Raw genomic sequence first — 25,968 nt, 5'->3', positions numbered from 1 at the left:
ACTTAAAGTATAGGAAAACTGGGAATTGTTTCAGAGTTCTTTCCTCACATACGCTGTTGTTGCACTAAGATTTCAAATGTTCAGAGTTTTAGCATTGATCAATGGAATTCTGATAAGTGGGTAGAGCACTGACTAGTGTCCAGCCATGAGCTCAAGATTTCTGTCTGACAAGACATGCTGTGCTACTTAACATAAAGTGTCTCAGTGTTCTGCTGTCTCCCTATCATGCTATCCAGTTAGCATGTTTTGTATTGGTTTCTGCATATGCTGTTGTTTTCTAGGAACTGCACCAGGTTACATAATGCACATTACTTGCTGCCTTCAAGGTAGAGGAAAGAACATATCAGACCATGGCCAGCAGAACTAGTATTGCTTCTCTCTACAAAATAAACAAACAAACAAAAACTTCCCACCTCCTGTTCTCAGGATGGACCATACTACTTTCTTTGGCCAAAAGAAAGGGTGGAAAGAGAAGCAGGTCACCCTTGAGAAGGTGAGTCATTGTGAGTTTGTCCACTGTTCCTTCCATTCTGTTCTAGGGTGACATGTTGGACATGAGGTTCCACCTTCAAGAAGGATATTGAAGGATAGAAGGTCACACCCAACCTACAGCTACAAATATGAGCAACACATGAAATTTGAAACTATAACTCAATAATATTACTGAGGTGTTTAGAATTGTACCATAATGCAGCCTGTGAATCATGATAGTTACCTTGTTTTCACAGTGGTTTGTTCCAATAACCTAATACTGCATTAGTTCAAAGGCACAGGCCAGTTACATAAAGAATCTGTCCCTGTCTGAAAAAGTGAATACTCCTATGCAGCTTCTTGTGGATCCTGATTTAGAAGTCCACCCTACCATGCCCTATCACCTTGAGAAATGCCCTCTTGATGTCTTTGTTCCTCAGACTGTAGACCACAGGGTTGAGCAAGGCAGTGAAGGCATTGTAAAAGAGTGAGACCTGCTTGTCTCTCTCAGGGGAGTAGCTGGAGTTGGGCCTCATGTAGATGTAAGAGGCTGGACCATAGAAGAATGTGACCACAGTCAGGTGGGAGGCACAGGTAGAGAAAGCCTTGCAGCGGGCCTGGGTGGACTTGATCTTGAGAATTGCCTTGGCAATGTGAACATAGGAGGCCACTATGAGAGAAATTGGAGTAAGAACAACAAAAACACTCAAGACTAGGTCTACCATTTCAATGAGGTGAGTATCCATGCAAGCCAGGCTACGCACTGAAGGGCCTTCACAAAAGTAGTGGTTGACCTTGTTGGGCCCACAATATGGCAGACTCATGGTGAAGAAAGTATGTAACAAAGCAGAGAGGAAACCACAGACACAAGTCCCAGTTGCTAACTGTCTACACAGTCCCCAGTTGAGGATGACAGTATAATGCAATGGGTAGCAAATGGCCACATATCGGTCATAAGCCATAACAACAAACAAGGTGCATTCAGTAGTAGCCAGAGCACCAAATACATACATCTGCAGCCAGCAACCAGCAAAGGAGATGGCCTTGGATTTAGCAAGAAGATGCACCAACATCTGGGGCATGGTGGTGGTGACATAGCACAGATCCAACATGGCGAGTATACAGAGGAAGAAGTACATGGGCGTGTGCAGCTGTGTGTCCATGCAGATCAGCATGATGATGAGCCCATTGCCCATGACTGAGCTCAGGTAGATGAGAAGGAACACAGTGAAGAGGATGCTGTTGGTTGTGGGGTCACTGGAGAAGCCAAGCAGGATAAACTCAGAAACCCAGCTTTGGTTCTGCTCTGGAATCATCCACATGGTGCAGGCTGTAAGAGAATTACATTCATCTATATGTCACCTGGCACATGCTATCTATAGAGGCAGAAAGGGGAGACACAGGCTGCTGAGTGGCTCAAGGTTAAGAACATTGACTGCTGTTCCAGGGAACCAGATAGCTTAGAGCTGTTGTAACTCAAGTTCCAGGGGATCTGACTCCCTTCTCTGACTTTCATAGGCTAAACACATACATGGTGCACAAACATGTATATAGTCAAAAACTCATACACATAAAGTAAAAATAATCCTTTTTAATTAAAAAAAGAAAGACTAGGTTGTGGGCTCTGAGCACACTGTTCAGTTTCTCTGCACTCTTCTCAAGTTACTGACCCTACAATGCACAGTCTCTTCATCTATCAAATGAGGTGATGACACTCATGTCTTAGGATTATGATGGGTATCTAAAGCATCTCACAGAACTCCTGGAAACAGCGGATACCACATCACGTATCATATACAGCCTCAGACTCTCATTCCAGCTCTGGGAAGGCAGACACAGAGGATCCCCACAACAAGATGGTTAGCTAGCTACACTAGCTGAAATGATGAGTACTGTGTTCAACTGAGAGACCCAGACTCAAGAAATATTGTCAGAGCCATTATGGATGAACCCCATGTCAGTCTCAGACCACACATCACAGACATATGCAAAATAAAGAGTAAAAAGTAGAAGAAGACAGAACAAACATCAGTCCAATGGAGGTCTAGACACACACAGTCATTTGAGTAATGACAGAAGGTCATGTATGCAATGCACTGGGGACACAGTAGTCTTCCCAGGGAATGCTGATGGATCATGTGGATATGAGAGCAGGAAAGTTTCTTCTTCCTGTTATTTTACTCCTATATCCCTCTGTACAGAAACAATCAATTCCAAGTATTATATAGCTTTAAGTGATAAATATAAAGAATCTATTATTTTAGACTTGAACCTGATAAATATATCTATCATTTTAGGATAAGCATAGGTAAGATCCTTTCAAAGAGCATTTTCCTCGAAGGAAACAATAATGGTAACCTATAATCAGCAAAAAAAGTAAGTACTCAAAATACTTGTACAAAGGTCTACAAAGAACAAGCATAACAACAGACACTCTAATAGAACAGTGAACCGTTTTTACAGGGCATTTCACAAGACAGTTGCGAGCATTGGGAGGCTAATATTCCCAGCAACATTGCTCATCTGGAAACTGCAGGAGAACCCCTCACTTCCGACTCCCACTCTCCTCTTCTCAATCTCACATCACCACATGCCTACCAGCATGGCTACAATAACAGATAGCTCGGATTGATGAGAATAATCTAGATCCAATTGAGTAAATTAAAAAGATCCCTTTAGTATGTGTGTGACTGTGTTCCCTAAAGTTGAATACATTAATGTGTTGCCCAGCAATCCAAATATCAACTATATTCCCGAAACAATATGAAAACAAGAAGATGCATACAAACACAGGCTCAAGAAATGACATGCAAAGGAAATTCTAAACACTGTGCACAATAGTCTGAACTATGGTGCCACTCATGCTAATCAGCAAGGCATTGTTTTTCATGAGAGTAGAAATATGAAAGAGACCTCTAGACACCCTCAATCCTCAGCTTCCCTGGCCCCATCCCCTCTCCTGATCAGTTCTCATAACTCTCACAGCTGTCCTCCCTTCAAACCCAGGTCAGGAGCCCATCATCTCTCCTGACATTTCTGTATCAGCATCCCCATGTGCCTCTTGCCTCTACGTTTTCCTCCTTCAGCACATTCTATACTTTTTCTCTAATTTTTAAAAATTACTTTCATATAATATATTTTGATCATATTCCTCCCCTCACCCAAATTCTCCCATACCATCTCCATCCAACTCTTAGGCATTTTCCCTGCTACTCTTTATTTCTAAACAAAACAAACTACAAAAGTTTTTTTTTTTTTAAAAAAAAAAAACTAAAAGCAAGGCCGGGCGTTGGTGGTAGTCTTTAATCCCAGCACTTGGGAGGCAGAGGCAGGGGGATCTCTGTGAGTTTGAGGCCAGCCTGGTCTCCAGAGTGAGTGCCAGGATAGGCTCCAAAGCTACACAGAGAAACCCTGCCTTGATAAACAAACAAACAAACAAACAAACAAGCAAAAACCTAAAAGCAAAACAAAAGTACCAAACCAAAACCAAATCCTAGTGGCCAAGTACTCCTAAGCATGTGGCCAGTCATAGAGTAGCTGATATGCACAGTGACACTCTAATGAAGAAAACTGATTTTCCCTTTCCTGATAGGGATCAACTGCAAACCAGTTCTTGTTTGGGGCAGAACATAGTGTCTTCTTCCCTTTCTCGGTGCAGGGCATGTTTCTTCCTCTGCATGTTCTTCATGTGACTGCTGCACTGGTTTTTCAAAGTTGTCATACAGTTCCTATCTGGGCCTGCTGAAAGCCTTTTATGAGCTCTCAAGTCCTGTCATTTGAGGTGGGGACACAGCTATTCCTAACCTGCTTGCTCTGTGAAGACTAAGCCTTGGCTCACAACCGTCTCTTCCATCTCCTGTCTGTCCACACACAAATCCCCATGCAAGAACTCCCGGTATTGTGCATGCCTCTGTTTCCCTTATACACTAAGAAGTTCATAGCTTCTCCTCATGGAGGAGGAACCACCAGCTGCACAATGTTCCCCACACTATGGCCACATCAGGACTCAGATCAGCAAGGACACTTCCCTGACTTGTGCTACTACCTCCCACCCAAACCCAGGTAGGATATATCCTCCATTTATTGGGCATTGGCTGAGGAGTTCATTGGGGGGGCAGTTCTGAAATGAATTTAGACACCAAACAACTTGTATGACCCTTTGTTACTTCCTTGTTTACTGAAACCCCACACAATGAAGAAAGAATTAACTCTGAGAAGAGTTTGACTGTATGGGTAACTTCCTAATCTTTGAAACAATAAAAACAACTAATATTTATTGGATAAATTGTATATTCTACCAATTGTGCCACTCAATTTATCTTAACATCACAGAAGTTCACTGATGGAAATATTCTTACCTGTGTGTTATAGGTGAAACTATGACCCGGAGAGGGCATCAAATTCCAAATTACAATCTCTACATGGGAGAAGTGGGGGTTTAGGTGGTATGACATCAGAGCCTGGCTCTCAGTCACCTTCTCTGCTCTGTTACACAGGCCCTGAAGTAGGGAGGTGAGGAAGACAAAGTCTTCACATTGTCCATCTAGTTGATCTTTTTGAAACTCAGCACAGTCCAGAGTCCTCCTAGGACAGAGCTGGACAATGAGCCACAGACAAGCTCTCCTGATGAGATTTCCCTCCAGTCTGAATGCGGGAGACTCTCGATAAATTCAACTTCCATGAATTCAAGGAAAGGGGATTTGAGGTGTGATTTCTATGGCATGGGGACACCATTTAGTGACCTGTAGCCTGTAATGGATTACTTCACTTAAGGTGTCCCAGCAGGATGGTGGCCCAATTCTATGAGCCCAGGATTCACACATAAAGATGTCAGGATGGAATTCCCGGCCAGAAAGAGTGACACGTGTCAGCCCCAACCTACAAAGCATGAATCTGGAAGGTTTAGGATCAGGAGTACTAGGTAATACTCAACTGTATGACAAGTTTGAGGCTAAGCTAGGCTACAGGAGACTAACCATTCACCTTCTCAAAACAAAACAAAACAAAACAAAAAATAAAACAAAACAATCATGATTGCTCTGCCCACAAGGTATCAAGCTTTGTCTCTGGGGTGTGGGAAGACTCCTTTGAAGACATTGACCATCAGTGCTCTGTTATGGATATGACTTTCTGCTTCATTTGGGATCTTTGAGCTTAGGACTTGATATTTTTTTCTATCAACATGCTTTGAAACAGAAAAACTCTCTATAAATATTTATGGAACTAATAACAGGAGAAAGGAAGAGGAAGTAAGGACACAAGGTTGAGAAAAAGAAGAGCAGGCAATGAGGGAAGAGGTCTGGGGAGTTTGAGATGTAGGCACAGGGGCCCTGGAGGTGGATGGCTTGGCTACTTCTTATCTCCAGTACCAAAGATGCCTTACTCCACTCACGAGCCAAACACCAGTGATCATCTTACCACTTGTAAATCCAAGGAATGTGTCAATGACTGCCGGTTTCTTTATCTAATGAGAAAGAGGCTAATGGGAAGCCTCCTAAAGCAACTGAGTCCAGAGAGAAGGATTCTAGAAAGCTCAATCTCCAGAAAAATTCCAGGGTGCTGTAGAGTTGGAGGGTTGAGTCTCTCACTCCCCTTGCAAGTGGACCAGCCCCAGCTCCTGAAGATGATCCCTATACAATCCTGCTTATCAAAGGCAAGCTCACACATCTTCACCTCTTCCCAGTGGAACAGGATGCTGAGGTTTTATGACCCTGCCTCCTCTCTGAGCCTCCCAGGAGAGATGGGAAAGGGCCATTTCTGTTCCCAGTAGAGATGCTGAGATGATCCCTGGATGCTATCAAGAAGAGCACTAAAGTGAGACCCTTGGGGCAGCATAGGAGGAAAAACCCACAGGAAGAAGAGTGGTGAACTGTTCCCTTTTCTAGACTAATTGGGGAATAAGAGCAGCTCAGAGAAGTTGAGGTGGGACCTGGTCACCTGATAGACAGGTCAAGGACTTAAATTCTCATTCTGATTCCTCTTTTGCTGATCAGACCCTGAACACTGACACTCAGTGTGACTATGCTTGAATCACCCCCTTTTCTTACTCAGCTACTCTAGTGCTAATGAAGAGTCAACAACAATGGGTCTGAAGGGTGGCTATGAGAAAAAGTGGATTTCCTGGTTTTGCAGAGCACCAAGTTTGGTTCCAAGATCACACATGGCAGCTCACAACCATCTATAAGTCCAGTTCTAGAGGATCTGGTGCCTTTTTTTGACCTCCCTAGGGACCAGGCATGCATATGCTTTACATACATTCATGCAAGATAAACAATCATATAAACAAACAAAAAGAGTCCACCGTGTCATAACAACATGGAAGTCAGCAGTGACATCCCATGACAGTGGAGTAAGACACTCTCTGAGGGGCTCATGTTTCTTGGATGCAAATAAGCATTTGGGTTCAAATATATCAAGCTCTGTAACATGTTCTCTTGAACTTGCTGTTATTCTGCCTTGGTTGCCTCTTCCAAAGAATTCCAATAGTAACCTCTTCCCTTCTAGGCTGTCTAGACTCTAAGTATGATGATGTCACTACCCTGCCTCAAGTTCTGGCCAGTTTTCCTGACCTCAGTTCTCCATCTCCAGCTCTTTCTGTGTTTTGGTTTCCTATGGATTCAGAAGGAGAAGACTGGAGTATAAAGTCTTCCTGGTTAGACTGATTGATTGATAAGGGGTTAGAATTTCTGTGAGCTTCTCCTTAAACACAGCCAATAATAAAGGTTAATTATAAAATAACAATTAAATATATTGTGTTGGAAACAAATCAGATTGCCTAGGAATGCGGCTCAGCTGCATAGCACCTGAGTAAACAGAATTCTTGAGGCTACAGCTTGATTGATAGCATTAAAAAGACAGTGAAGGTAATGAATGCTCTGAACTCTGCACATCCTGATGAACAATCCATTTTCCTGTGCTCTGTGTCCTAGCAGTTGTTTAGTGTGGTGCATTTGCTGGTTGAAACACTGTACAATGCCATGTGATCTCCACTGCTGTCCAGTGGCATGTGTTGCAACCATGACATTGGCCATGATGCTTTTATTTATACCTTAGTAATTGGCAATCAGCACTAATCAGAAGTACCTTTAGATTCCTGCAGTACTGTTAATAATACTTGTTCTACTGCTCTGAAACCAACTCTTCTCATTCCTGTTGTTGATCCTCATCAGCTCTGAAGAGGCAGTGGAGTCCAGGAAGAGATTCTTCACCAGGATAGATAAGGAAACACTTTCAGAGACAAGCAAACAGAACCTGTTGTTACATGTAGAAACAGCCATCATAGCTCTGTTAGGTTTAGTCTTGGATGTTTTATTCTAGATTCATAGGGAGGAAGCTCAAGAGAAAGAGAGAGAAAGAGATAGAGAGATAAACACAGGATTTGAGGTTGACATGTATGTCAGCAACATGGCAGAAAAGCAGTCACATGATGGAGATGTAACTTGGAAAATGTCAAAAATCCCAACATCCCACAGAAAGCATATTTGGTATCTGGCAAAAGAAAAAGCCAAAAGAGTGGAAAAAACTTAAGGTCAGCTAGGATTGTTACACCTTTCTGAGTGAAGACTCAAAATTATAGGCAGACATAAGAACCTCATGGCTGTTGCAAAGGATGGTATCCCCCCCGCCCTTTTTTAAATCATTGCAACACCAAGAGATTTACAAGCATGGTCCTATGTGCCTATTGCCCAGATAACACACAATGACCCAGATAACCTGAGTAATTTGGCAAAGGTCAGTCAGCTAGGGAATGATGGAACCAACTCCAGGGCCTGGCCACTTGCCTCTTGAATGAGGCTAAATCTGTCATATCTACCACATGCTTAATTGTGTGAGTTCAAGCTAATGGCTGTACCTGGGGTCTAACAAAAACACTCCTGCTTTTTAGAGCCTGGCCTACTCCTTGGTGGTCATGGGTCAGCAAGAAGGAAAAGTCAAACTCTAGATGTTCCCCTCTGCATCAGGTGGACCACAGGCCTAAACAAGAGGATGGTGAGATTGGAGAAAGTAGAAGGCCGCATCCACAGCTCTTACAACCAGAGACTCATTAATTGGCCCCAGATGACAAAGCCTTATTAATGGACCATGTAAGAACGTGCTCATTTGATTGAACGAGTACTTCAAAAAGTTTTCTTGTTTTGTATCTGGAGAAGGATGTGAAGACGACCATGACAATCCATGAGAGGATGGTTAGGGAAAGGGGGAAACAGGTGTCTGCAGAAGTGCCATCCCATCCACTCAATTCTTTATATCATGTCCTCTTGAGGACACCTTTGATAGGGATTCACTTGAGACAGGAATATTTTGACATTATTTCCATTTTCTAAGATGGTTACCCACAGATCCCTTCAAACTCACTTTATCCAATTTTACAATTATATTCCATGGATGTTCATGACCATGTAACCAACACATAGGCCACAATGCACTCATCATTTAGACTATTACCTACAAAACATTTCCTCTTCCAAACCAAGTGTTATGGACAATGTTCTTTCCCCTGAATGGGTTTTCCTCACTGCTGTCTTCAGGCATATTCCAGAAATAGGACATAGTGCTCACCTGGTCACTTTCAGGTTTGACAGGCATGTCACATAGAACCATGTGTTACCATTAAGATTTTTCTCTTCTTCTACAATCCAAAATAGGGAACTGCCCTTGTGACCACAGACACAGGCTGTGGAAGGGATATAACTAGAGTAGACCACTTGGGTCATTTGATTTAGTAACCTACTTGTTCCTTCATATATTACTAGATATATCAGTGGGTTCACACTGATATTTGATGATGCCAGCTTTGTGACCCAATAAATGGGTTCCCAGTTAATTATAGGCACTGATAGGAACAATAATGATAAAAGAAAAGAAAATAATTTTCATCTACACACACACACAGAGTTATGGGCACTGAGGTCACATGATCATTTGTGGTTCTTGTAACAGAAGACTATTTTGCTAAGATGTCAATATGTTTCAAAAAATCAGTATGCTGCTTTGTCAGGAAAATGGGAATTACTCTACCTTGAGATCCAGCAATTCCACTCTTAGGCAGATATCTCTGGGATGCACATTCATCCCACAAAGACATCTGTTCAACCATGTTCATAGCAGCATTATTTGTAATAGCCAGTACCTGGAAGCAACCTAGATGCCTCTCAGCCGAAGAATGAATAAAAAAAAATGTGGTACATTTACACAATGGAGTACTATTCAGCAGAAAAAAAAAAAACAATGACATCTTGAAATTCACTGGCAAATAGATGGAACTAGAAGAAACCATCCTGAGTAAGGTAACCCAGACACAGAAAGAAAAATATGGTATGTACTCACACATAAGTGCATCTTAGATATAGAGCAAAAGATAACCAGCCTACAGTCCACAACCCCAGAGAAGCTAGGAAACAAGGAGTAGCCTATGAGAGACATATATGCACCCCTGAAAAGAGTAAAGGGACAAAATCTCCTGAGAAAATTCAAGGACATTTAAAAATGACCTGCATAGGTACAGTACTCTAACCTAGGGTAGAAACATATATACAGTATGTTCTAACAAAAATAACCTTAAATTTGTAGCAATAAACAAAAATCTATACCAATTAAAACTATTTCACATTAATAGTAGCTTTTTATTTTAAAAGTAGATTCAGTAATATACCGTTTTATTTTATCATTCCTAAGTCCCCACTTTAACTTTTCAGAAAGAGATCCCTGAATCTAACTTTTGTTGCTTAATTTGTACCTTGAACATGACCAATAACAGCTTGCAACCAACTCCGTTAAACAATGATAAACATCCAAAATGACCAAAAATTACCCATCCTATTTTGGGGAATATGAGCATCATGTTCTCTAGGCTGCTTCCTGCAATCTGTGAGTGACAACATCTTAGGAGACCCTGGGAAAATTGAGATGATGGTTAAGTCCTGAGAGAGCTAGCTGTATCATTTGTTCTGTCTCTGTGATGGGGAAGTTCGAGGTGAGCAGAAATCCTGGCTGGAGTAGTCTGTGAGGGTGGACCATCTCAGTTATCAGCTTTGAAATTGTTCTGGTTGCAGAGTTTTGAAGAAACTGAAACAGAGGCATTATGAGAGGTTGTATCACCTGGGCTACTTGTCTTCTTCATTGATTTCTAGTTCTTTGTTCTGAAAACACACAAACTTTTAAAGGTAACATACGTATCTGCATTAACACAAGTATGGAATTGTGGTATGCACAAGTCAACTAAAGATGATATTTTGCTTTACCTTTGAGCAGGTAAAAGACATCAGTCAACTTTATATGTCTGTCTGGACTGTATAAACACACTGTAATATGATTCTCCATGCATGTCATATGAAATGATGGTTTGTAATAACAAGTCATGAGGATTCTGTAGCTAACAAGATTTATCATCTGTCTCATCCATTCTGAGGTGTTTTTCCATGTTGTGGGATCAGCTTATAAATCACCTGTCTTATAGTTTTTCTTCATTTCTTACTTCATGACTGCAGCCAAGATTCACAGGAGGTCTCCCCATATTAAATCTTCTCTTTATTAATTTCGGTACAAACCAATAGCTTTTGCTTCCTGTGGAAATTAAGGCATAACCTCCCCCCCAATGCAACACATTTATTTTCTGACTCTTATTCTTTTGTTCTTTTTCTTTTTTCGAAACAGAATTTTTCTATATTGTTTTGGAGGCTGTCCTAGAACTTGCTCTGTAGACCAGGCTGGCTTGGAACTCACAGAGATCTGGCTGCCTCTGGCTCCCGAGTGCTGGGATTAAAGGCATGGGCCACTAATGCCTGGTTTCCGACTGTTATTCTAAAGTTAAATCATCCTTAAAATATATAAGCAAGTTTAATTTACCAGTTTTTTGTCTAATGTCTAATCTAATGTTTCTCAGTAAATGTTTTTTGTTCATTATCATTAAAAATTCAAAGTCAACAAAACTCCCTACAGGATCCAGATACCCTGTGTATTTCCCATATTTATGTAACTTATTCTTTTTATGCTGCTTTCATCTTTCTTTAAAGACTTCATTATTTTCAAACAATTTACTCTTTTTGTAACTATGCAAATTTTCTTCTCTTTCTTCAGTTCCTAAGTTCATTTTCAAGCATACTGGACCTATTTAGAGATTTTTCTCAGTATGGACCTGATTTATTTATTTATTTATTTATTTATTTATTTATTTATTTATTTTCTCATTTGCATTATTCCTCAGACTGTGTGAGCCAAACCCTTAATATCTAGGCAAATGACTAGGATACCAGCTACCTAGCTCTGCTTAGCAAATGATGCTGGATTCTGGCTCATCCCTCCTCAGGTCCATGAGAGCCAAGAATTATGCCTTTGAGTAACTGCTGGTTGCCATGTTTACCTGCCCCAGTTCTTGGAAGCTGTTGGGTCTGAACTGCTTCACAGAAAAGTCTGTCAGATAGTTTAGGCCTGTAGGCCAAAGATGGTTGCCCCCAAGTTGCAGAGGAACCTTTGGTGACTGTTAGGCAGCCATCTGTCCCTGTTATTTCTATAGTTGTGGAAGTTGTTTGCTCTGTACTTCCTGTTTACTCAGGTAATATTTTATCCTCTTGGCTCTGATGGGAATCGAAGAATAGATAGTTATACTGTTTTCTTTGTTATCAAGTTCAGAAAAGAAACTTAGAAAACAGATGTAAAGTTTATGAGGTTTAGAGACATAAAAGTTAAAGGTGTTCTTCTAAGAAAATGTTTTAAGATCCAAAAAGATATTTTTAGGTTGGTAATATAAGTTATGATAGACAGTGGTTTAGGTATAAAACTTTGGACTCATCAAGATAGGAAAGATAGTCATTTCTTCAAATTTGCCAAAACTACTTTGGGAGCCCATTCCACATAGAGGGATACTCCCTGAGCCTAGAAACACAGGGGAGGGCCTAGGCCCTATCCCAAAGGATATGACAGACTCTGAAAAGCCCCCCCATGAAAGGCCTCACCCTCCCTGGGGAGCAGAAAGGGTATGGGATAGGTAGGGTGTTAGGGGGGGGGGGGGGGCAAAGGAGGAAGGGAGGGAGAGGGAACTGGGATTGACATGTAAAACAATCTTGTTTCTAATTTAAATAAAAAAATTGGAAAAAAGAAAAACAAAACTCAACTGAAACCCTAAGAAAAGTAATGGATATTTTGAGTTTTGTTTCTAATGCTTGGTCTTAACAAGCAACCTTTGTATACGAGAAGAAAAAAAACCATGACATTATAATCAACTAAATATGAATGATTGCACTTATGATTAATTATTAAATATTTAGTGCTTCACTATAAAAAATAAATTTTCCAAAACTAATGGACTACACATCTTGAATGTATTTTTTCTTGATAATAGTTCTGATAGTGTTAGATTTAAACCTTTTTTTATTTAGACAAAAGGGTGAAATATTGTGGGATATTTGATCATCTGTGTGTAAGGTGCCTACTGATTGGTTTAATAAAGATCTGAATGGCCAATAGATAGACAAGAGAATAGGCTGGACTTCTGGGGGAAGAGAGGAACCTGATATGAATGTGGGCATACAAGGGAGATGCCAACTAGATGTGGAACAAGTCAGACATACAGAGCAGAAGAGAGGTAAAAAGCCATGTGGCAGGACTTAGATTGGTAGAATCAGGCTATAAGAGCTAGTTGGGAAAAAGCTTAAGCTAAAGGCCAAGCTTTCATAATTAATAATAAGACTCATATCATTGTTGGGGGAGCTGGCGGTCCATGAAAGTCTGAAAATAAAGTTGTACTCATAGATACCAACCTGAAAAAGAATGTAACTGGGCCCTTGATGCATACCATACAAAGCAGTTAATTGAAAAAGGGTCAAAACAACAACAACAACAAAACCCCCCAAAAACCAAAAAACTTTCAAGACAAAAAACAGGAGTAAATTTTCATGACATGGGATCAAGAAACAATTTCATACATATGCTAAAAAATAACAAGAGCTAAAAGTGCTTGGCCAGGTATGGTAAAATAGAATTTTAAAGCCAGAACTACTAGGTCAGAGTTTGGAGGATCTCTGAGTTTGTTGCCAGCCTGATCTACTCAGTGAGTTATAGTTCAGGCAATGAATCAGACACGAATTTGCTGATTAGTCAGGTAGGAGCTACTCTGAAAATGAGATGCCATCCATACCCACACCATCAAAGTGTAAAAGGGAATCTAGCATCTGCAGTCAAGGGTGGGTTGTGCCTTGGATTCCACCTACAATGAGGAGCAAAAGTTGAGACTGTTCCAATGAGACCTCAGCTCCCTTTATTTCCAGAATTGCATCATTTGACACAAGAGTTCATCATGTTTCCCCATAGACCACACTGACTTTATGTCTGAAGTTAGTTTTCTGAGCTGTATTGGTTCTGTTCCATAATCTATCACCTTAATTCTGTCCTGACAACACATGCTTGCTACTTAGCATATACTGCCCCAGCCTTCTGCTGTCTCCACTATCATGCTATCCAGTTAGCATGTTTTATGTTGGTTTATACATATGCTGTTGTTTTCTGGGAACTGCAACAGGTTACATAATGCACATTACTTGCTGCCTTCTAGGTAGAGGAAAGAACATAGCAGACCATGGCCAACAGAACTAGTATTGCTTCTCTCTACACAAAAAACTTCCCACCTCCTGTTCTCAGGTTGGCCCATACTACTTGCTTTGGCCAGAAGACTGTGTTGAAAGAGAAGCAGGTCACTCTTGAGAAGCTGAGTCATTGTGAGTTTGTCCAGGGTCCCTTCCCTTCTGCTATGGGATGACACATTGGACATAAGGTTCCTCCTTCAGGATGGATGTGAGAGGACAGAAGGTCACTCCCAACCTACAGCTACAAACATGAGTAACAGATGAATCCTTGCGGCTACAACTCAAAAAGATTGCTGGAGTTTCAAATTGTACCTTAATGCAGCCTGTCAATAAAGATAGCCACCTTGATTTCACAGTGGTTTGTTCTAATTACCAAGTACTATGATCAAAGGAACCGGCCAGTTACATAAATAAAAAATCTGTCCCTGTCTCAAAAAGTGAAAACTCCAATGTAGCTTTTTCTGGTTCACTAGTGCACCCTACCATGACACATCACCTTGAGGAATGCTCTCTTGATATCTTTGTTCCTCAAACTGTAGACCACTGGGTTGAGCAAGGCTGTGAAGGCATTGTAAAAGAGTGCCATCTGCTTGTCTCTCTCAGGAGAGTAGCTGGAGTTGGGCCTCATGTACATGTAAGAGGCTGGACCATAGAAGAATGTGACCACAGTCAGGTGAGAGGCACAGGTAGAAAAAGCCTTGCAGCGAGCCTGGATGGACTTGATTTTGAGAATTGCCATGGCAATATGAATGTAGGAGGCTACAATCAGGCAAATGGGAATAACAATCAGAAAAGCACTCAAGACCAGATCTATCATTTCAATGAGGTGAGTATCCATGCAAGCCAGGCTACGCACTGAAGGGCCTTCACAGAAGTAGTGGTTGACCTTGTTGGGCCCACAATATGGCAGACTCATGGTGAAGAAAGTATGTAACAAAGCAGAAAGGAAACCACAGACACAAGACCCAGCTGCCAACTGTCTACACAGTCCCCAGTTGAGTATGATAGTATAATGCAGTGGGTAGCAAATGGCCACATACGGGTCATAAGCCATGACAACAAACAAGGTGCATTCAGTTACACCCAGGGCACCAAACACATACATCTGCAGCCAGCAGCCAGCAAAGGAGATGGTCTGAGATTTAGCAAGAAGATGCACCAACATCTGGGGCATGGTGGTGGTGACATAGCACAGATCCAACATGGCGAGTATACAGAGGAAGAAGTACATGGGCGTGTGCAACTGTGTGTCCATGCAGATCAGCATGATGATGAGCCCATTGCCCATGACTGAGCTCAGGTAGATGAGAAGGAACACAGTGAAGAGGATGCTGTTGGTTGTGGGGTCACTGGAGAAGCCAAGCAGGATAAACTCAGAAACCCAGCTTTGGTTTTGCTCTGGAATCATCCCAACAGTAGAAGCTGTAAAAGAAACACATTTATCTATGTGTCACATGTCACATGCCGTCTATAGAGGCAGAAGGGGGAGATACAGGCTGCTGAAGGTAGCTCAAAGGATAAGAACACTGACTGCTGTTGCTGGGAACCAGACAGCTTAGATCTGTTGTAACTCGGGTTCCAAGAGATCTGACTCCCTTCTCTGACCTCAATGGGCAAGACACACTTATGGTGCTAAACATGTATATAGGCAAAAACTCATCCACATAAAAAATAATTTTTTAATTTAAAAAAGAAAGACTGGGTTGTAGGCTCTGAACACACTGTTCAGTTTCTGTGTACTCTTCTCAATTACTGGTCCTCACAATGCCTCAGTCTCTTCATTTATCAAATGAGGCTGATGACACTCATGTCTCAGGATTAAGATGGGTGTCTAAATCATCTCACAGAACTCCTGGAAACAGCAGATAACACATCACTTATCATATGCAGTCTCACAGTCTCATTCCAAGTTTAGGAAAGCAGACACAGAGGATCCCCAGAATAAGAGGTCTAACTACACTAGCTGAATTGATGAGTACTGATTTCAACTTAGAGACCACCCTATCTCAAGGAATATTGTCAGAACAATTGCGGATGAACCTCATGTCAGTCTCTGACCACGTCATAGACATATGCAAAATATAGAGTAAAAAGTAGGAGAAGACAGAACAAACATCAGTCCAATGGAGGTCTAGACACACAGTCATTTGAGTAATGACAGAAGGTCATGTATGCAATGCACTGGGGACACAGTAGTCTTCCCAGGGAATGCTGATGAATCATGTGGATATGAGAGCAGGAAAGTTACTTCTTCCTGTTATTTTACTCCTATATCCCTCTGTACAGAAACATCAATTCTAGGTGTAGTATAGCCTAAAGTGGTAAATCTAAAGAAACTACTTGTTTTAGATTCAAACCTGATAAACATATCTATCTTTCTATCTATCATTTTAGGGGAAGCATAGGTAAGATTCATTTAAATGAACGCTTTCCTTGGAGGAAACAATAATGACAATCTAGAATAAGCAAAAAAAAAGTATTCAAAATACTTATACAAAGGTCTAGAAGAGAACAAGCATAACAACAGACACTCCGATAGAACAGTGAACCATATCTAAAGGGCATTTCACAAGGCAGCTCTGAGCACTGATGAGACTAATATTGTCATCTAGAAATTGCAGGAGAATATCATGGTGACAAAACCCACTCTCCGCTTCACAATCTCACACCACCACATGCCTACCAGCATGGCTACAATAACAGAGAGCTAGGATTGACAAAAATAATTTGGATCCAATTGAATAGTAAATTAAAATGATCCCTTTACTATTCGTCTGGCTATGTTCCCTAAATTTGAACCCATTAATGTGTTGCATAGCAATACAAACATTAACTATATTTCTGAAACAATTTGGAAACACAAAGATACATAGAAACCATTCTGAAGAAAAGACATGCAAAGGAAATTCTAAACACTGCTCACAATAGTCTGAACTATGGTGCCACTCATGCTAATCAGCAAGGAATTGTTATTCATGAGAGTAGAAGTATGAAAGAGACCTGTAGACACCCGCAGTCTTCAGTTTCCTTGTCCTCATCCCCTCTCCTGACCAGTTCTCATAACTCTCACAGCTGTCCTTCCTTCCAACCCAGGTCAGGAGCCCATCATCTCTCCTGACTTTTCTGCGTCAGCATCCCCATGTGCCCCTTGCCTCTACATTTTCCTCCTTGAACACATTCTTTTCTGTTTCTTTAATTTTTTTTAAAAAAATTTTTATATATGTTGGTCATATAACTATCCTCCCCCAACTTCACCCATACCCTTTCCATCCAACTTTGTGTATTTTCCCTACTACTCTTTATTTAAAAAAAAAAAACTACAAAAATTTTTAAAAACTAAAAGCAAAACAAAACAAAAATACCAAACTAAAACCAAATCCACAGAGTCAGTCTCCTAGTGGCCAAGTACTCCTGAGCATGTGGCCAGTCATAGAGTAGCTGATATGCACAGTGACACCCTAATGGGGAAAACTGATTTTCCCTTTCCTGATAGGGATCAATTGCAAACCAGTTCTTGTTTGTGGCAGAACATAGTGTCTTTTTCCCTTTCTCGGTGCAGGGCATGTTTCTTCCTCTGCATGTTCTTCATGTGACTGCTGCACTGGTTTTTCAAAGTTGTCATACTGTTCCTATCTGGCCCCTGCTGAAAGCCTTTTATGAGCTCTCAAGTCCTGTCATTTGAGGTGGGGACACAGCCATTCCTAACCTGCTTGCTCTGTGAAGACTAAGCCTTGGCTCACAACTGTCTATTCCATCTCCTGTCCATCAACACACAAATCCCCATGCAAGCACTCCCGGTATTGTGCATGCCTCTGTTTCTCTTATACACTAAGAAGTTCATAGCTTCTCCTCATGGAGGAGGAACCATCAGCTGCACAATGTTCCCCACACTATGGCCACATCAGGACTCAGATCAGCAAGGACACTTCCCTGACTTGTGCTACTACCTCCCACCCAAACCCAGGTAGGATATATCCTCCATTTATTGGGCATTAGCTGAGGGGTTTATGGGGGGGGATTCTGATATGAATTTAGACACCAAACAACTTGTATGACCCTTTGTTACTTCCTTGTTTACTGAAACCCCACACAATGAAGAAAGAATTAACTCTGAGAAGAGTTTGACTGTATGGGTAACTTCCTAATCTTTGAAACAATAAAAACAACTAATATTTATTGGATAAATTGTATATTCTACCAATTGTGCCACTCAATTTATCTTAACATCACAGAAGTTCACTGATGGAAATATTCTTACCTGTGTGTTATAGGTGAAACTATGACCCGGAGAGGGCATCAAATTCCAAATTACAATCTCTACATGGGAGAAGTGGGGGTTTAGGTGGTATGACATCAGAGCCTGGCTCTCAGTCACCTTCTCTGCTCTGTTACACAGGCCCTGAAGTAGGGAGGTGAGGAAGACAAAGTCTTCACATTGTCCATCTAGTTGATCTTTTTGAAACTCAGCACAGTCCAGAGTCCTCCTAGGACAGAGCTGGACAATGAGCCACAGACAAGCTCTCCTGATGAGATTTCCCTCCAGTCTGAATGCGGGAGACTCTCGATAAATTCAACTTCCATGAATTCAAGGAAAGGGGATTTGAGGTGTGATTTCTATGGCATGGGGACACCATTTAGTGACCTGTAGCCTGTAATGGATTACTTCACTTAAGGTGTCCCAGCAGGATGGTGGCCCAATTCTATGAGCCCAGGATTCATACATAAAGATGTCAGGATGGAATTCCTGGCCAGAAAGAGTGACACGTGTCAGCCCCAACCTACAAAGCATGAATCTGGAATGTTTAGGATCAGGAATACTAGGTAATTCTCAACTGTATGACAAGTTTGAGGCTAAGCTAGGCTACAGGAGACTAACCATTTACCTTCTCAAAACAAAACAAAACAAAACAAAACAAAACAATCATGATTGCTCTGCCCACAAAGTATCAAGCTTTGTCTCTGGGGTGTGGGAAGACTCCTTTGAAGACATTGACCATCAGTGCTCTGTCATGGATATGGCTTTCTGCTTCAGTTGGGATCTTTGAGCTTAGGACTTGATAATTTTTTTCTATCAACATGATTTGAAACAGAAAAACTCTCTATAAATATATATTGAACTAATAACAGGAGAAAGGAAGAGGAAGTAAGGACACAAGGTTGAGAAAAAGAAGAGCAGGCAATGAGGGAAGAGGTCTGGGGAATTTGAGATGTAGGCACAGGGGCCCTGGAGGTGGATGGCTTGGCTACTTCTTATCTCCAGTACCAAAGATGCCTTACTCCACTCACGAGCCAAACACCAGTGATCATCTTACCACTTGTAAATCCAAGGACTGTGTCACTGACTGGCAGTTTCTTGCTCTTATGAAGAAGCCCCATAATGCAACTGAGTCCAGAGAGAATAGATTATGGGTAGCTCAATCTCCAGAAAAATTCCTAGGTGCTGTATAGTTGGAAGGTTTAATCTCTCACTTCCTCTGCAAGTGGACCAGTCCCAGCTCCTGAAGATGATCCCTATACAATCTTGCTTAACAAAGGCAAGCTCACACATCTTCACCTCCTCTCAATGGGTCCAGATGCTGAGGTTTTATGACCCTGCCTCCTCTCTGAGCCTCCCAGGAGAGCTGGAAAAGGGCCATTTCTGTTCCCAGTAGGGATGCTGAGATGATCCCTGGATTCTGTCAACAAGAGCACTAAAGTGAGACTCTTGGGAGCAGAGCAGGAGGAAAAACCCACAGAAGGAGGAGTCATGACCTGTTCTGTTTTCTAGACTAATTGGGGAATAAGAGCAGCTCAGAGAAGTTGAGGTCGGACCTGGTCACCTGATAGACAGGTCAAGGACTTAAATTCTCATTCTGATTCCTCTTTTACTGACCAAACCCTGAACACTGACACTCAGTGTGACTATGCTTACAACACACTCTTTCCTGACCTGGCTACTCTAGTGCTAATAGAGTCAACAACAATCAGGCTATGAGAAAAAGTGGATTTCCTGGTTTTGCAGAGCACCAAGTTTCGTTCCAAGGTCACACATGGAAGCTCACAACCATCTATAAGTCCAATTCTAGGAGAACTGGTGTCCTTTCTGACTTCCCTGGGACCAGGCATGCATATGCTTTACATACATTCATGCAAAAAACACTCATATAAAAAAACAGAAAGAGTCAACCATGACATAGCAACATGGAAGTCAGCAGTGACATCCCATGACAGTGGAGCAAGACACTCTCTGAGGGGCTCATGTTTCTTGTATGCAAATAAGCATTTGGGTTCAAATGTATCAAGCTCTGGAGCATGTTCTCTTGAACTTGCTTTTATTCTTCCTTGGTTGTCTCTTCTGTAGAATTCCAATAGTAACCTCTTCCCTTCTAGGCTGTCTAGACTCTAAGTATGATGATGTCACTACCCTGCCTCAAGTTCTGGCCAGTTTTCCTGACCTCAGTTCTCCATCTCCAGCTCTTTCTGTGTTTTGGTTTCCTATGGATTCAGAAGGAGAAGACTGGAGTATAAAGTCTTCCTGGTTAGACTGATTGATTGATAAGGGGTTAGAATTTCTGTGAGCTGCTCCTTAAACACAGCCAATAATAAAGGTTAATTATAAAATAACAATTAAATATATTGTGTTGGAAACAAATCAGATTGCCTAGGAATGCGGCTCAGCTGCATAGCACCTGAGTAAACAGAATGCTTGAGGCTACAGTTTGATTCATAGCATTAAAAAGACAGTGAAGCAATAAAAGCCCTGAACTCTGCACATCTTGATGAGCAATGCATTTTCCTGTGCTCTGTGTCCTAGCAGTTGTTTAGTGTGGTGCATTTGCTGGTTGAAACACTGTACAAGGCCATGTGAGCTCAACTGCTCTTCAGTGGCATGTGTTGCAACCATGACATTGGCCGTAATGCCTTAGCTGTATTTACACCTTAGCAATTGGCAATCAGCAGTACTCAGAAGCACCTTGGCTCCTGCAGTGCTGTTGATAACTCTGAAACCAGCTTTTCTCACTGCCCTGGTTCATCCTCATTCAACTGGAGAGGCAGTAGAATCTACGAAGAGATTCTTTACCAGGATAGATAAACAGACATGTTCAGAGAGAAGCAGACAGAACCCATTGAGTGTCACATGTAGAAACAGCCATAATGGCTCTATTGGGTTTAGTCGTAGATATTTTATTATAGATTCATAAGGAGGAGCTCAGAGAGAAAGAGAGGGAGGGATTTGAGGTTGACATGTATGTCAGCAACATGGCAGAAAAGCAGTCACATGATGGAGACAGAACTTGGAAAATATAAAAAATCCCAACATCCCACAGAAAGCATATTTGGTATCTGGCTAAAGAAAACACCAAAAGAATGGAAAAAACCTTAATGTCAAATAGGAATGTTACACCTTTCTGAGTGAAGACTCAAGAAGGTAGGCAGACATAAGAGCTTCATGGCTGCTGCAAAGGATGGCACACACCCTTTGTTTAAATCACTGAAACACCAAGAGATTTTCAAGCATGGTCCTATGTGCCTGTTGCCCAGACAACGTACAATGACCCAGATAAACTGAGTAATTTGGCAAAGGTCAGTCAGCTAGGGAATGATGGAACCAACTCCAGGGCTTGGCCACTTGCCTCTTGAGTGAGGCTGAATATGTCATGTCTACCACGTGCATAATTGTGTGAGTTCAAGCTAATCGCTGTACCTGGGGTCTAACAAAAAACACTCCTGCTTTTTAGAGCCTGGCCTACTCCATGGTGGTCATGGGACCACCGAGAGGTCAGCATGAAGAAAAAGTCAAACTCTAGATGTTCCCCTCTGTATCACGTGGACCCACAGGCCTAAAGGAGAGGACAGTGAACTTGAAGAAAGAAGGCAGCATCCACAGCTGTTACGTCTAGGGACTCCTTACTTGGCCCCTAGCTGGCAATGCCTCATTAATGGATCATATAAGATTTGGCTCATTTAGTAAAATGAGTAGTTCAAAAAGTTTTCTGGTTTTTTGTTTGGAGAAGGAAGTGAAGGTGACCATGACAATCAGTGAGAGGATGCCCAGGAAAAGGGGCAGACAGATGTCTGCAAAGAGTGCCACCCCATGCACTTAATTCTTTATATCTTGTCCTCTTGAGGATATCTTTGATGCAGATTCACATGAGACAGAAATATCTCAGCATTCTTTCCCATTTCTAAGAAGGCTACCCACAGATCTCTCCAAACTTATCTATTTTACAAACTTACATTTTACAATTACATTCCATGGATGTTCATGACCATTTAACCAACCCACGGGCCACAAAGCACTCATCAATTTAGACTCTTATTGGTAAGACATTTCTTCTTCCAAACCAAGTGTCATGGACCATGCTCTCTCCTCTGAATGTTTTTTTTTCTCAATTCTGTCTTTAGGCACATTCCAAAAATAGGACATGGTGCTCTCCTGGGCACTTTCAGGTTTGATAGGTGTGTCACATAACACCATGTGTTCCCATTATGATTTTCCTCATCTTCCACAATCCAAAATAGGGAACTTCCCTTGGGAACCACAGACACAGGCTGTGGAAGGGATGTAGCTAGAGCAAACCACTTGGGTCATTGGCTTGTGTAACCTAATTGTACCTTCATGAACTACTAGATTTATCTGTGTGTTCACACTGATATTTGATGATGTCAGCTTTGTGACCCAGTAAATGGGTGCCCAGTTAATTATAGGCATTGATGGGTAAAATAATGATAAAATAAAATGGATATATATATATATATGTATATATATATATGTCCATTACACACACATACATACACACACACACACCACACACACACACAGAGAGAGAGAGAGAGAGAGAGAGAGAGAGAGAGAGAGAGAGAGAGAGAGAGAGAGTGTTATGGTCACTGAGGTCACATGATCATTTATGGTTCCTGTAACAAAAGACTATTTTGCTGAGATGTCAACGTTCCAAAAATCACTATGGCAGTATCTCAGGAAAATGGGATTTAGTTTACTTCAAGATCCAGCAATTACACTCTTAGACTTATACCTCTGGGATGCACATTCATACCACAAGGATTTCTGTTCAAATATGTTCATAGCAGCATTATTTGTAATAGCCAGAACCCGGAAGCAACCTAGATGCCCCTCAACTGAAGAATGGATGCAGAAAATGTGGTACATTTACACAATGGAATACTACTCAACAGAAAAAAAAAAACAATGGAATCTTGAAATTCAAAGGAAAATAAATGGAACTAGAAAAAACCATCCTGAGTGAGTTAACCCAGTCACAGAAAGACAAAAATTGTATGTACTCACTCATATATAGATTTTAGATCTAGAGCAAAGAAGTAGCAGCCTACAATCCACACAGTCGGAGAAGCTAGGAGACAAGGAAGAACCTAAGAGAGACATATATGGACCCCCAAAATGGGAAAGGGACAAGATTCCTGAGTAAATTTACATACATTTTTAAATGAGCTGCATAGGTACAACACAGTATGTTCTAACAAAAATAACCTTAAATTTTTAATCAAGAAACAAAAATCTATTCCAATGTAAAATATTTGATGTTAACAGTAGCTTTTTAGTTTAAAAATAGATTCAGTAACATGCCCCTTTATTTTATCATTTCTATGACCCCCCACTATTAACTTTTCAGCAAGAGATCCCTGAATCTAACTTCTGTTGTTTAGTTTGTACCTTGACCATGACCAATAACAACTTACAACCAACTCCCCTAAACAATGATAAACATCCATAATCCATCAAATGACCAAAACTGCCCACCCTACTCTTGGAAATATGTGTATCGTGTTCTCTGGACTGCTTCCTACAATCTGTGGGTGACAACATCTTTAGGGGACCCTGAGAAAATTGAGACAATTGTCAAGTCCTGGGAGAGCTAGCTGTATCATTTGTTGCTCAGTCTCTGTGTGATGGTAAAGTGCAGAGGTGAGCAGAAATCCTGGCTGGAGCAGTCTGTGAGGCTGGACCACCTCAGTTATCAGCTTTGAAGTTGTTCTGGTTGCAGAATTTTGAAGAAAGTGCAAAAAAAGGAATCATGTGAGGCTGTATTACCTGGCTGCTTGTTCTTCTTCATTGATGTCTAGTTCTTTGTTCTGAAAACACACATAATTTCAGAGGTAACATACATATCTGATGCATTAACACAATTATGGAATGTGTGGTATGCACAATTCAACTAAAGATGATTTTTCCTTTTACATTTTAGCACAAGCAAAAGACACCTTTCAACTTTATATGTCTGTTTAGACTGTATAACCAAACTGTAATATGAATCTTCATCCATGCCATATGAAAAGACGGCATGTGATAATAAGTTATGAGAACTCTGTAACTAACAAGATTTATCATGTCTCATCCATTCTGGGGTGTTTTCAAGTTGAGGGATCAGATTATAAATCAACTGTCTTATAGTTTTTCTTGGTTTCTTATTTCATCACTACAGCCAAGATTCACAGGCGGTCTCTGCATATTAAATCTTCTCTTTATAATTTTTTGTATAAACCCATAGCTTTTGTTTCCTGTGGAAATAAAGGCATAACCCCACCCCCCACAATGCAGGACATTTTCTGACTCCTGTTCTTAAGTTAAAACATCCTTAAAATATATAGACAGTTTTAATTTAGCAGTTTTTTCTATAATCCAATGTCTCTCACTAGTTGTTATATTTGTTAATTAGCATTGAAAAATTCAAAGTAAAAAAAACTCCTTACAGGATCAAGATACCCTGTGTATTTCCCATACTAATGTGAATTATTCTTTTTATACCGCTTTAATCTTTCTTTAAAGATTTTATTACTTTCAAAATATTTATTTATTTTTTGTAACTATCTATTGAAATTTTCTTCTATTGCTTCAGAACCTAAGCTCATTTTCAAGCATATTGGATCTATTCAGAGATTTTCTCAGTCTGGACCTCATTTCTTGTTCATTTGCATAATTTCTCAGACTGTGTGAGCCAAACCTTAACATCTAGTCAGTGACTAGGATACTAGTTACCTGGATCTGCTTAGCAAATGATGCTGGATTCTGGTTCATCCCTCCTCAGGTCCATGAGAGCCAAGACTCTGGCCTGCAAGTAACTTCTGGGAGCTATGTTTACCTGTCCCAGTTCTTTCAAGCTGTTGGGCCTGCACTGCTTCACAGAAAAGCTATCAGGTAGTTTAGGCCTATAAGCCAAAGATGGTTGTCCCCAAGTTGCAAAGGAACCTTGAGTGACTGTTAGGCAGCCATCTGACCCTGCTATTTCTATAGTTGTGGAAGTTGTTTGCTCTGCACTTCCTGTTTATCAGGTAATGTTTTATCTTCCTTTGGTCTCTGATGGGAATTGAAGAATATATAGTTATGCTTTTTCTTTGTTACCATATTTAGAAAAGAAACTTACAAAACAAATGTAAAATTTATGAGGTTTAGAGACATAAAAGGCCAAGGTGTTCTTCTAATAAAATGTTTTAAGGTCCAAAAGGATATTTTAGGTTGGCAATACAAGTTATGAAAGAAAGTGGTTTAGGCATGAAAGTTCGGACTCATCAAGACAGAAAAGATAGCCATTTCTATAAATTGGCCAAAACTAATGGAGTGGGCATATGGAATGTAATTTTTACTTGATAATGTTCTTGTTGTGTTAAAATTAATCCTTTATTTTTTATTTAGACAAAAGGGTGAAATATTGTGGGATATTTGATCATCTTGTGTGTAAGGTGCCTGATAAGTTTAATAGAGATCTGAATGGTCAATAGATACACTAGAGAATAGGCTGAACTTCTGGGGAAGAGAGGAACCTGAGATGAATGTAGGCACACAAGGGAGATGTCTGCTAAATATGGAGCAAGTCAGACCTACAGAGCAGAAGAGAGGTAAAAAGCCATGTGGCAGAATTTAGATTTGTAGAATCAGGCTATAAGAGCTAGTTGGGAATAAGCTTAA

At 40.9% G+C, this 25,968-nt stretch overlaps 2 protein-coding genes across 2 annotated transcripts; both read right to left on the bottom strand.

Annotated features, from left to right (window-relative positions):
- Nucleotides 1-845: 845 nt before the first annotated feature.
- Nucleotides 846-1,842, bottom strand: LOC100771971 (olfactory receptor 2A12-like). Its single transcript, XM_027398968.2, is given in 2 exon segments — nt 846-1,814; nt 1,816-1,842. Coding segments are annotated over 2 exon segments (996 nt in total).
- Nucleotides 1,843-14,517: 12,675 nt separating this feature from the next.
- LOC100772253 (olfactory receptor 2A12-like) lies at nt 14,518-15,456 on the bottom strand. The gene has a single exon (XM_027398969.1). The coding sequence runs from the start codon at nt 15,454-15,456 to the stop codon at nt 14,518-14,520; it is 939 nt and encodes a 312-aa protein (XP_027254770.1).
- Between the last annotated feature and the right edge of the window lie 10,512 nt (nt 15,457-25,968).

This window comes from Cricetulus griseus, chromosome 2, assembly GCF_003668045.3.
Source record: "Cricetulus griseus strain 17A/GY chromosome 2, alternate assembly CriGri-PICRH-1.0, whole genome shotgun sequence".
In the NCBI taxonomy this organism is placed as follows: domain Eukaryota; kingdom Metazoa; phylum Chordata; class Mammalia; order Rodentia; family Cricetidae; genus Cricetulus; species Cricetulus griseus.
The sequence above is the reverse complement of the archived record's forward strand: the minus strand, read 5'-3'. Positions and strand labels throughout refer to the sequence as shown.

Coding starts and splice junctions, on each gene's coding strand:
- LOC100772253 (XM_027398969.1), bottom strand. CDS start 15,456: ATGATTCCAGAGCAAAACCAAAGCTGGGTTTCTGAGTTTATCCTGCTT.